The sequence below is a fragment of the Balaenoptera acutorostrata genome, chromosome 2 (genome assembly GCF_949987535.1).
Source record: "Balaenoptera acutorostrata chromosome 2, mBalAcu1.1, whole genome shotgun sequence".
Lineage (NCBI taxonomy): Eukaryota > Metazoa > Chordata > Mammalia > Artiodactyla > Balaenopteridae > Balaenoptera > Balaenoptera acutorostrata.
Genome location: NC_080065.1, coordinates 176,184,069 through 176,196,764, shown reverse-complemented (window position 1 = coordinate 176,196,764; position 12,696 = coordinate 176,184,069). Strand labels below are relative to the sequence as shown.

Here is a 12,696-nt window from a genome sequence, read left to right as displayed (position 1 = left end):
CCCTGGACGGGGGTAGTTCCAGCTCCCGCCGGCAGGAACGGAAGCGCGAGGGCTGAGGGTGTTACTCTAAAAGCCATCCTCCGTTTCCATGCTGGAAGCCGCCGGAAGCTGAGACTCCCGCAGCGGAAGAGGCGCGACTCGCTATGTCCGCGAACAATATGTCGGACCCACGGAGGCCCAACAAAGTGCTGAGGTGAGGATCCTAGTTGTCATGGTGTTAAAAAACAAAAACAAAAAACCAAAATTCAGCTATAAAATTTAAAGATATAATTGGGTTTATCAAATGATTCATGAATTGGGCAGCATCCCATCTAGCAAGTAGAGGGGAGCGCTAAAGGGCTACAGAAAGGGAAAGGTTTTTTAAAGGCAAGGCAAAGAAGTCATAATCAGAAAAAAGGGTGATTTCAGATTAGGTCGTTTCCCTTTTGGGGAAAAAAGGGTCTTATTAGGTGGGGTTACCTCGTCTTCTGTTTGGAGGATGGAGAGGGGAGAGGACCCATGTGACCGACGACCTCATTGGTGCTGACCAGAAAATTCCTGACTGACCGGTTAAGACTACATTTCTGGAGGAGGTTAAAGCTTCGGTTAGGTTAAGTATTGAGCCCTGCTTTGGTGGCTTGGCCTAGCATAAGGGACTCCATTTTTGGCCCGTGGTTTTCTCTTTAACAATGCCCCCTCCTCCCACCCTCCCCACCTTAATCAGACTCTCAGCTTAACTGAGAGATGTGATCAAAACTTAAGGCATGAGTGCCACTCTCAGCTACTGCTCTGAGGTTCTTGCAGTTTTTCCTGTTCCTTTGTGTGCTAACCATAGGTTATGATGTTTTTGCTTAACCCCTGTGATAGTCGCAGGTCCTGGCTGGCTTCAGGTTCACAGTTTTTAAGTTGGTCATTTTTTTGTTACTTTTCTGATGTTCGAGTCTTAGGGAGATCTTTTGCTTGGTGGTTAGTGGCAGTGAGTATGCATTTAAAGCTTTTGAGAGATTAAGTGCACCAGGGAGATTATTATAATAAACAGGATAATTCACAATGTTTGGAGTGCACTTCGGAGCCATGGTCCCCAGGATCCAAACCAGGCAAAATCAAATACGTCGAAGAAAGTTCCCATTGGGAATTCCCTGGGGGTCCAGTGGTTAGGACTCCACGCTTCCAATGCAGCGAGCACTGGTTCGATCCCTGCTAAAAAAAGAAAGTTCCCGTTGAAGGAGTCACCTTCTTAAGCCAACTGACTTGTTCAGTGATTTTATATAATAGAGTTTCAACTAATCCAGAAGGGTTAGTCCAGGTGCAGCAGGTGGTATTGCACAGCATAGACACTCCTTGCTCAGCTAAAAGATAATCAAGGACTATTCTATTATAAAGAAAAACTTTGGCCAGAGAATCTAAGGATCTTTCTTGGGCTGATGGCCCTGCCGAAGGAAATGAATCCTGAGTCATGAAATCCTCATCGTTATTTTTTTTTTTTTTTTAAGGATTTTCTTTTTTTTTTTTTTTAATTAATTAATTTATTTATTTTTGTCTGTATTGGGTCTTCGGTTCGTGCGAGGGCTTTCTCCAGTTGCGGCAAGCGGGGGCCACTCTTCATCGCGGTGCGGGGACCGCTCTTCATCGCGGTGCGCGGGCCTTTCTCCATCGCGGCCCCTCCCGTTGCGGGGCACAGGCTCCAGACGCGCAGGCTCAGCAATTGTGGCTCACGGGCCCAGCTGCTCCGTGGCATGTGGGATCTTCCCAGACCAGGGCTCGAACCCGTGTCCCCTGCATTAGCAGGCAGATTCTCAACCACTGCGCCACCAGGGAAGCCCCTCATCGTTATTTTTTAAAAAATATTTATTTATTTACTTATTTGGCTGCGGTGGGTCTTAGTTGCGGCATGTGGGATCTTCCTTGTAGCATGTGGTATGTGGGATCTAGTTCCCTGACCAGGGATCGAACCTGGGCCCCCTGCCTTGGGAGCGTGGAGTCTTAGCGACTGGATCACCAGGGAAGTCCCGCTCATCGTTATTTTTAACTTGATGATGTAAATCCAGGGGATTTGACCAATGAGGTGTCTTAGTTCCCTTGTGGAATGTTAGGGGCCCTGTTACATAACCTAAGAGGTATTGCCCCCTGTGCACTGACTATCTAGGCATTCAGAGGCCCAAAGAGAATGATAACCACCATGGACAAAGACAGACCCTATGGGGACACAAACCGTTCCCGTTAAGGAGGTACTGTTAATGGATTCAGTCACAGGAATTACTGCGTTTACCCATTCCAACCAGGTGTCAGTTAGGTTTTCAGCACGTACGGGAAGAGAATCTCCCATCCTGAAATAAAGTGTTGTTCTAAATGCCTTGCAAAGATGGTTGCTGCTGGTGAGATCTCTTAGTGATTGGGGGCAAATCTGATCTAGATTATCATGGGAACATGGGGGTGCAAATGCACTAAGATTTCCTAGGTAATTGTGTCTAACTGAGTATGTAAGTTATGATGGGAGAAAGGAAACAACAAGGCATAGGTTGTTCTGGCTGTACAAGTTCAACTGCGTAAGAAATTTTTAGGGGGTTCGATTGTAGTTTGCTTTGACTTTGAGAATAGAAGAGAAATTGGTCACAGGAAGGACCAGGGGGTCTCTAGCATCATGGATATATTGTAATCTTTGTTGACAAATCCAGCAGTCTGAAAGCTTACCTCCCTTAGCAATGGCCTGGGAGAGAAGGGTGAAAACATTATCTTTCCAGGTCAATACCAGAGTAAAGAAAAGAAAAAGGAGGAAGGGTTTCATGTTTAGTCAAAGTATGGTCTGTTCATTTAATATACAACCATTGTTTGTGCATCTTAATTTCTCTGTTCAGGGAATTCCCTGGCAGACCAGTGGTTGGGACTCTGTGCTTTCATTGCCGAGGGCCATGATTCAGTCCCTGGCGGGGGAACTGAGATCTCACAAGCCGCCCATGGTGTTGCCAAAAAAGAAAAAAATAAATAATAAAAAAAAGTCTCTCTTGGCCACAGTCAGGCAGTGAGGGGTCATTTTTTGCTGAAGCAGAATCGTCTTCATCCATATATGCCTTATTTATTTATTTACTGGCTGCTCCGTGCGGCTTGCGAGATCTTAGTTCCCCGACCAGGGACTGAACCTGGGCCACCACAGTGAAAGCACCCAGTCTTAACCATTGGACCACCAGGGAATTCCCAGTGCCATAATATTTATAGACTCTGTTGCTGCTGTCTTTACATGAAAGTCAGCTAGGGCATTCCTGGAACTCAGGTTCAGTCCTTTTGGTCTGAACCTCAATTTTAATGACAGCAATTTCAGAAGGTAAGAGAATAGCAATAAGAAGGTAGTTTATTTGTTGCCTTTTTAAAAAAAAAATGGATTTTTTTCAGCATTTTTACAAACAATTATTTATTTATTTATTTTTGGCTGTGTTGGGTCTTCGTTGCTGTGCGCGGGCTTTCTCTAGTTGTGGTGAGTGGGGTCTGCTCTTCATTGCAGTGCGCGGCTTCTCACTGCAGTGGCTTCTCTTGTTGCAGAGCACAGGCTTTAGGGGTGTGGGCTCTAGAGCGCAGGTTCAGTAGTTGTGGCGCACGGGCTTGGTTCCTCCGAGGCATGTTCTGCCTGGACCAGGGCTTGAACCTGTGTTCCCTGCATTGGCAGGTGGATTCTTAACCACTGCACCACCAGGGAAGCCCTGTTGCCCATTTTTGATTGGGGGCCCAGAGGACATAAGAAAATCCCTTTGTTTCCATAACATCCCCAAATCATGGATGACCCCAAAGGCATACCAGCTATTGGTATAAATATTAACAGTCTGTCATCTGATAACTTGCTGCTTTAGTTTGTGGGAAGTTTCCCTTTCAAGTTATTCATATTGGTTAGTAATATCGTAACCAGCTTGGAAACAAAGTATCCCTTTTTCATTTTTAGAGTAGGACCCATCAGCAAGATTAGATCAGGATGTCCTTACCTGGCAGTCATGGGGCTCATCTTTGTCAGGCAGAGGTGGTGATGTAGCAGGGTTAAGGATGTTGCAACATTTAAGATGTTGAGTAGGTAGTGGAAGCAGAAGGATCTCATAGGAGGTTAATCTGCTTGCAGAGAAATGTTGAGTCATTTCAGAGTTAAGAAGACTTTGGACAGCATGAGGCGTTTGTAAATAAATGCCATTACCTAGGGTTAGATCTGCTGAGGCTCCTACTAACTTTGCAGCTGCAGCTGTAGCCTTAAGACAGTTGGTATAGGGACTGGCAACTGAATCCGGTTATATGCTGTGATAGGAAACAGGCTATGTTTATTGCTGTGCTCTTGTGTGTGCATTGCCAGGGCTTGCTTATCTCTTTCATGCACGAATAAGGTGAAAGGTTTTGAGTAATTAGGTAGGCCTAGGGCTGGCGGTTCTTACAGCACTTGTTTTAGTCTTAGAAAAGCCTGCTTATGCTTATCTTCCCTAGGAAGGGGCTCAGGCACTAAAAGTTTAGTAAGTTCATAGAGTGGGAAAGCCAATAGAGAAAAATTAGGAACCCATAGTCTACAATAGCCAATCAAGTCTAGAAATCCACAAAGCTGTCGCTTAGTTATAGGCATAGGACATTCTTGGTTTAGCCTAATCCTTTTTGGAGATAGCTGGGTTCCTTCAGCACTAGGTAATGAACAGTATACAGAGATAATTGTAATTTTTCCTTGCGGAGTTTATGTCCCTTTTGTCAGTGGAAATAATCAACAACCAACCTATAATAAGGATTTTAGGGCTTCCCTGGTGGCGCAGTGGTTAAGAATCTGCCTGCCAATGCAGGGGACATGGGTTCGATCCCTGGCCTGGGAAGATCCCATATGCCGCAGAGCAGCTAAGCCCGTGTGCCACAACTACTGAGCCCACGTGCCACAGTTACTGAATCCCACGCGCCTAGAGCCTGTGCTCTGCAACAAGAGAAGCCACGACAATGAGAAGCCCGCGCACCGTAACAGAGTAGCTCCCGCTCGTCGCAACTAGAGAAAGCCCACACACAGCAACGAAGACCCAACACAGCCAAAAAAAACCCAAATAAATAAATTTATTTTTTTTTTAAAAAAGGATTTTGTTCAAGCCGAACTGAGGACTGTAGCCCAGGAAACACAGATTCAAGAAGCCCTTGAATTGTGTTTTGCCAGACTACAAAATGGCAGAGGCTTATATAGGCAAAAACTGCAGTTACATAACTTGTTTGTCAAGAATTATAATTGGGGCTTCCCTGGTGGTCCAGTGGTTAAGACGCCACCCTTCCACTGCAAGGGGCACCGGTTTGATCCCTGGTCAGGGAAGTACCGCATGCCACGAGGTGCAGCCAAAAAATAAAAAGGGAATTATAACTGGAACTGGCAAGAAGTAAGGGTGCCTGTCAAGCAAGGATTGGTTGGGGTCTGAAGTGGTTGTATAGTTACAGTGGGAGATCTTGAGACCATAAGGTTGCAGTTGGCAGCTGCTAGCAGATATTGTCTTGAGAATAGCTAGTGGTGTAGTTAAGTTTGATACAGTTCAGAAAATTCAAGTTCTCAGTGATGCAGGAATATATCCACATCCACAATGACCACCCGGCTCCATTTGGATGCCTGAAGCACAGTTCTGTCTTGTCAGAACAAAGAACAAACATCAAACATAACGGGGTACATTCCTTCGAGGTTTCAAGAGACAGATTAGCACATACACAGTGAGTCAGCATGACCTTAGTTTTGGGGAAGGGAACCTCATCTTCAAAGGAGTTGATGCATTGGCATCTTAGGGTTGGGGTGAATGGACATTTATCCCTATCTTCAAAGTGGACATTCTGAACAGTCTGATAACTGTATTCCTTTTTTTGTCTGTTTGTTTTAATGGTTAAAGCAGATGTGCAATGTCTGTTTGACAGGCCACAAGACGGTCTGTTCTAATTAGCATAAAGTTCAAGCCCAGGGGACTTCCCTGGTGGTCTAGTGGGTAAGACTCCGAGCTCCCAATACAGGGGGCCCGGGTTTGATCCCTGGTTGGGGAACTAGATCCCACATGCATGCTGCAACTAAGAGGTCCAAATGCTGCAACGAAGATCCCGCATGCTGCAACTAAGACGCGGTGCAGCCAAAATAAACAAATACATTAATAATAAAAAAAAAAGTTCAAGCCCAGTCATGTATGAGCTAGGATGACTTCCCCATACCTCAATATGTGGAAATTTCTTCCATCACTTCTCAGCTAACTGTTGCAGCAGATACATGGAGTCTTTTATGGATGCCTCTTTGGTTACTGAGCACAGCAAGAGGTTGTCTGCCTATTGTAAAACAGTTGATTTCCCCGGGACTGGCGGCTCCTTGCATTTTGGTGGAGCACTTGGGAGAAATAAGGGGCCTCAGTGAGCCTTTGAGGCATGACTGTCCAGGTGTATTGCTGATTTTTCCAACTTAAGGCGAACAGATAATCAGCTGTTGGGGTCTACAGCAGTGCTGAACCAAGGTCTACAACAGTGAACCATTTTGAGTCTGGTGTCACTCATGACAAAAGGGTGTTCTGGGTTTGCGACAACTGGGAAATGGGGAATAACTATCTCGTTAATAGCTCTTAAGTCCTGAGGGGAGGGATAAATTGGGAGATTGGAATTGACAAATACACACTACTATATATAAAACAGATAACTAATAAGGACCTACTGTATAGCACAGGGAACTCTACTCAATACTCTGTAAAGACTTAAATGGGAAAAGAATCTAAAAAAGAGTGGATATATAAACATATATAACTGATTTACTTTGCTGTACAGCAGAAACTAACACAACATTGTAAATCAACTCTACTCCAATAAAAACTAAAACAAACAAACAAACAAACAAAACCTTTCCCTAGGGGGAAAAAGGAAAAAAACTCTTACGTTCTGGACAAATCTCCATCCTCACCCATTAGGTTTCCAGGCTGGCAGGATCTGTGTGTCATGGGGGCTAATACAGGGTATGATTACCCCCTGGGAGATGAGATCTTTTGTTGCAGGTGTGAGGCTTTGTGTGGCTTCAGGCTTTAGTGGATATTGAGGTAATTGAGGAAGAGGTTTAGTTATGTGTCTCTGAATCTTTATAGGCTCTGTACTTTTTATTGTCCCAGTGTCAGTATTAGAAATAACCCACAGGTTTTTGGGCACCTCAGTTAAATTAGGGGACTTTTGTTGGAATCCTTCCTCTTCCACGTCAAGGACAGATTGTAAGAACGTAAAAGAACATAAGGTTCAGGTTGGTCAGGAAATTTTACGGTGAGGTCTCCATTGGAAACAAAATGTATTAGCCCTTTTAACTTAGAAAGCAGATCTCTACCTAATAGATTGACTGGGGCTATGTCACATAGCAAAAAAGAATGCTTTTCAGTCAAAGGTCCCAGAGTCATTTGTATTGGTTGAGGTAGAAATTCTCTCTTAACGTTTATTAGATACTTCTACTAAGGAAACCTCTTTTTCACTCTGAGGGATTTGTCGTCCTATGGGAGTGGGGTTTAAAGTAGAAAGTGTAGGGACTTCCCTCGTGGTCCAGTGGGTAAACTCCACGCTCCCAATGCAGGGGGCCCGGGTTTGATCCCTGGTCGGGGAACTAGATCCCGCATGTGTGCCGCAACTAAGAGTCTGCATGCTGCAACTAAGAAGCCCGCCTGCTGCAACTAAAAAATAAATACATAAATAAAAGTAGAAAGTGTAGCTCCATTATCGACTGGAATTTGGCAGGGTTTCCCATTAATTTTAATTTTAGCTTCCCCTTGGCTGTTTAAGGGAATTACTGATAACAGCTTACTGGAGAATCCCTTGGAATACTGAGGGGGTAGATGTGGGGCACTCAAGTTGAAGAATTTGCATAAGACCTTTGAGGACAATCTCTTTTTCCAGTGTCCCAGTTGATTACATGTGAGACATTGGGCCTCGGGCCAGCGTTTTGATGGTGGACCCCTAGGAGGGTGTTATGTTAGGTCTCTGGCCTTGGAGCTTTTGTAGCTGTAAGGCCAACAACTTGGAAAATTTTTGCTTGTGGTCTTGCTCTAAGGTCGTTTCAAAGTGCTCAGCTATGGTCGCTGGCTCCATCAGACTGGTGGTCTCCCATCCTATTTTCTGTCTTTTTATCAATGCGCTAATAATCTCAGGAGATAATCTATTTGCAAATAGGGCAGCTAAGAGCAGGTTGAGTGACTCTTTTATATGGGACCGGAACGCCATAGGTGGAGGGCTTCCAAGCGTGCCTTAAAGTTGGCCCGATTCATCTTTCTTTGGTTTGCATGTTTGAATAATAGACCGATCAGTTGGGGTAGGGAAGATTCTAGGAATGGCTTATAAAAGGTCAGGTGCTGTTTTACCAGCTTTTTCTGGTTGAGGATCTTGAAGATCCTCCGGGTTTTGCCATTTTGCTTCCTGTGTCCATTTGGTGCTTCACCAGGTCCTACCTGCATGTGCACAAGCTGATAAAGATTTTGCAGCCTGGGGTCAAGGCCCTGATAATGACTCCAGATTCTTCAAAGAACTTTTGGGGTTCCTCCCTAGGTTTAGGAAATGCCTTAACTATGGCCCTTAGTTCCATTTTTGACCAAAGAGTGAAAGATACCCGAGGAGGTTCGTCTGCAACCTTGGGTAGTTCTCTCTTACATGGTAACTGTTGAATAGTCCCTTCAGAGTGGAAAGGCAGTTCAGAAAGAAAATCAGTAAAACATGAGTACTCAGGTAAAGAAGGAGAGAGGGGCTTCCCTGGTGGCGCAGTGGTTAAGAATCCGCCTGCCAATGCAGGGGACACGGGTTCAAGCCCTGGTCCGGGAAGATCCCACATGCCGTGGAGCAACTAAACCCGTGCGCCACAACTACTGAGCCTGCATGCCACAACTACTGAAGCCCACACGCCTAGAGCCCGTGCTCCAAAACAAGAGAAGCCACCACAATGAGAAGCCTGCGCACCGCAACGAAGAGTAGCCCCTACTCTCTGCAACTAGAGAAAGCCCGCGTGCAGCAACGAAAACCCAACGCAGCCAAAAAAAAAAAAAAAAGCCTTATTAAAAAAAAAAAAAGGAGAGAGGAGAGCAGTAGGAGTCATGTCAGCCCTATCCTTTTTTGTTTTAGGTACTTCTTGTGTTTTTGATTTTCCATTAGCCTTTTTGTAACCCATCTTTTAATGAAGCTATTTTGGAAACTTGAAGCCTTTTGGAAGCTTCCATATACCAATGAAAATAGGTATCCCATTCTGTTTGCTTAATTTGGAAACCCTCACTTTCAAGGGCACTTTTTTTTTTTTTTTAAATAAATTTATTTATTTGTTTTTTGGCTGCATTGGGTCTTTGTTGCTGCGTGCGGGCTTTCTCTAGTTGTGGACAGCGGGGGCTGCTCTTCGTTGCGGTGTGTGGGCTTCTCATTGCGGTGGCTTCTCCTGTTGTGGAGCATGGGCTCTAGGCCCCCGGGCTTCAGTAGTTGCAGTGCGTGGGCTCAGTAGTTGTGGCTCGTGGGCTCTAGAGCTCAGGCTCACTAGTTGTGGGGCACGGGCTTAGTTGCTCCGCGGCATGTGGGATCTTCCCGGACCAGGGCTCGAACCCGTGTCCCCTGCATTGGCAGGCGGATTCTTAACCATTGTGCCACCAGGGAAGTCCCTCAAGGGCACTTCTGAAATAAACAATCTTGTCTCACTGACACATTCCCCACAGTGGCCACTGTAATTCTAGGTTGTTTTTAGTAATATTTTGCCATTTTTGTAGATATTTACAGCTTTTGGGATTATAGTTCTTAGACATAAAAAAGGCAGGTATGCTGATGGGTGGCATGCTTGATTCATTAAAGGTGAAAGCTCCCATCTCTCTTAGCTGGCTTTATCTACACAAAGCAAGACAGACAAACATGAATACCTTAACATTCCAGCTGTAACCAGTTACTGCGGCCTGGCCAAGAAAAAGGCCCTGTGCACACCACCACTAACTGCCTACACAGAACCTGGGGCTGGGGGACAGGATTGAACCAGCAGACCCCAAATGGGGATTGTGGGCTGATTCCAAACGAATGGGGAACCGCAGCTGCCACCAGCAGTGCCCAACGTGGAATCTGGGAATAGAACCAAGGCTGGGGGTTTCCAACCAAATGAGGAACTGTGGTCCGAACTTCCAGCAGCTCCCAACATGGAACCAGTGATTCCAGACAAATGGGGAATTGGCTGGAAAGCCAATTAGATTGGGAGTGACACAAAGAGAGCAGAGCTCAGAACTGAGAGGAACTTACCCATGGCCCCCAGAAACGGCGAGAAAGACAGTGGACTCAAAAAGGGGTTCATGGGTACCATGCTTATGTTTCTCATTGTCCCCAAATGCTGTCAGAAGTTCACTTTGGATCCTGTCGCTGCCACCAGATCTGTTGAAAAAAACAAAATTCAACTGAATAAATTTTAAAGATATAATTGACTTTATTGAAGGCTTCATGGATCAGGCAACATCTCCTCTAGCAAGTAGAGGGGAGCTCTAAAGGGCTACAGAAAGGGAAAGGTTTTTAAAGACAGGACAAGGAAGTCATAAACAGAAAAAAGGATTATTTCAGATTAAGTCACCTCCCTTTTGGGAAAAAAGGGTCTTATTAGGTGGGTTACCTCTTCCTTTGGGGGATGGAGAGCGGAGAGGGGCCCATGTGACAGACTACCTCATTGGTACTGACCAGAAAATTCCTGACTGACTGGTTAGGACTACATTTCTGGGGGAGGCTGAAGCTCCAATTAGGTTAGGTACTAAGCCCCAGTTTAGTGGCATGGCCTAGCATAAGTGACTCCATTTTGGGCCTGTGGTTTTATTTTTAACAATGGGAATGGGCCTCAGGTTGTGGGTTGGAGACCCAGGGGAGCACCTGCCCATCCTGGGGGCAGAATTTGAGCACCCCTGACCCTGAGCCTGCTGCAGGTACAAGCCCCCGCCGAGCGAGTGTAACCCAGCCTTGGATGACCCCACACCGGACTACATGAACCTCCTCGGCATGATCTTCAGCATGTGTGGCCTCATGCTCAAGGTGGGCAGGGCTGAGTTTCCTTCCCCGCAGCTCCGCCTGACAGTGGGGAAGGCGTGGATTCAGAATGAAGCAGGACCAGTGCTGAGGGGGCAGGGCTGGGGTGATGCTGGGTGAAGAAGGCTAGGGCTGTCGGGGAAGCCAGGTGTCCGGGTCAGGGTGGCACACAGGACGTCAGTCTGAGGGTGGGGCCAGGCTTTAATGCAACTTGGTGGGGACTGGTGGAGAAAATGTGGGGTCCTTAGCACGACGGGGGATGTCAAGGGCCAGGCTCCTTAGGCCAGAGGGGACATGATGGGGTCAGAGATGCAGGACAGGGAGTAGGACCATAACTCAGGTACCTGGAGTTAACTATGGGGATCTGGAACTGAGACTCCTGGGGCTCAGGGTTTGAGCTGCATCAGGTGGAACTGGGGTTGGAACCGGTGTCTGGGAATGGCCCTTGTGGGGGCTCACTGGGGTGCCTCTCACTGACCTAACCCACCCATCCACCTACCTCTTCCAGCTGAAGTGGTGCGCTTGGGTCGCTGTCTACTGCTCCTTCATCAGCTTTGCCAACTCCCGGAGCTCTGAGGACACTAAGCAGATGATGAGTAGCTTCATGTGAGGCTGGATCTGGAGAGGGAGGGACTCCTGGGTGAGGGGAAGGGGACCCCAAGCCTATCCATCCTGGACTGACACCTCTCTCCCATCTCAGGCTGTCCATCTCTGCCGTGGTGATGTCATATCTGCAGAACCCTCAGCCCATGACGCCCCCCTGGTGATGTCAGCCTAGAGGGGTCACATCCTGGACCCCTCTATCCACCTTGCCCTAGGCCTGGCCCGTGGCTGCTCAGCCTCCTGCCCTCAGCTGCAGTCCTGGGCTTCCCTGGGTGAGGTAGTCTTGGGGCCTGCAGCTGGATGGAGGGAACCTGGCCCTGTCCTTGGGATCCCACTTCGCTGGAGCAGAGAGGGCAATCTCCTAGGCCTACCCCTCCTGCCTTCCTTCCCCACCCTGCCTGCTGTTGGAGGAGATACTATCCATGTTTCTAGGTGTATCCACTCATTTTCTTGTTGAAACCAGTTAATAAATTTTTGCATTCTGGTTGTTCTCTGAGACCTCTCTCTCCTTCTGTGCATTGTCATAACAGGGGGAAGGGCTCCAGTTCCTCCACTCAGTCAGGCTTGGGGTGGGGTCCCCAGTCTGGAGCCTTTTGGTTAGTTCACTCGCTAATTTCACAAGACTCCAGCCTTAAGTCAGCTGCCAGAGACTGAACAGTGATCCCTGCCCTCTGGCAACTCAGCAGACAGCCCTGCTGATCTAAGGAATCTGTGCTTTGGTTTTCTTATCAGAGGAATGGGGGTAATGTCAGCAAATCGGATGGACTGGTAGGGACTGGGGGAAGGCATGAAAGACTTGAGTTCTCCCCCACCTGCCATGTTCTCACTCATCAGAGGACACCGGTATCTCTCGAACAAGGCTGGGTGCCTCCCCTCCCCAGCACCGTAAGGGTGGTTACTTTACGTCTCCATGCATAGGACAGAACAGAGCCCCCATTAACCTCTGTTCCTAGCCAAGCTAGGTCCCTCGCGGACCCTAGCCCAGAAAGTCAACGGAATTACCCTAGGATCCTAGGCACATACTCTACCTCCAAGGCAAACACAGCATCCGTAGGAAAATCTGAGACCTCTGCTCCCAGGGGGACAAAAGGGCACTCGAAGTACACATGGAGGCCATAGAGGCCACGAGAG

At 47.1% G+C, this 12,696-nt stretch overlaps 1 protein-coding gene across 1 annotated transcript; it reads left to right on the top strand.

Moving 5' to 3' along the window:
* Positions 1–59: 59 nt before the first annotated feature.
* WDR83OS (WD repeat domain 83 opposite strand) lies at positions 60–12,061 on the top strand. Its single transcript, XM_007171939.2, has 4 exons — positions 60–193; positions 10,863–10,968; positions 11,471–11,568; positions 11,663–12,061. The coding sequence occupies exons 1-4, from the start codon at positions 144–146 to the stop codon at positions 11,727–11,729; spliced, it is 321 nt and encodes a 106-aa protein (XP_007172001.1). The 5' UTR covers positions 60–143; the 3' UTR covers positions 11,730–12,061.
* The last annotated feature ends 635 nt before the right edge of the window (positions 12,062–12,696 follow it).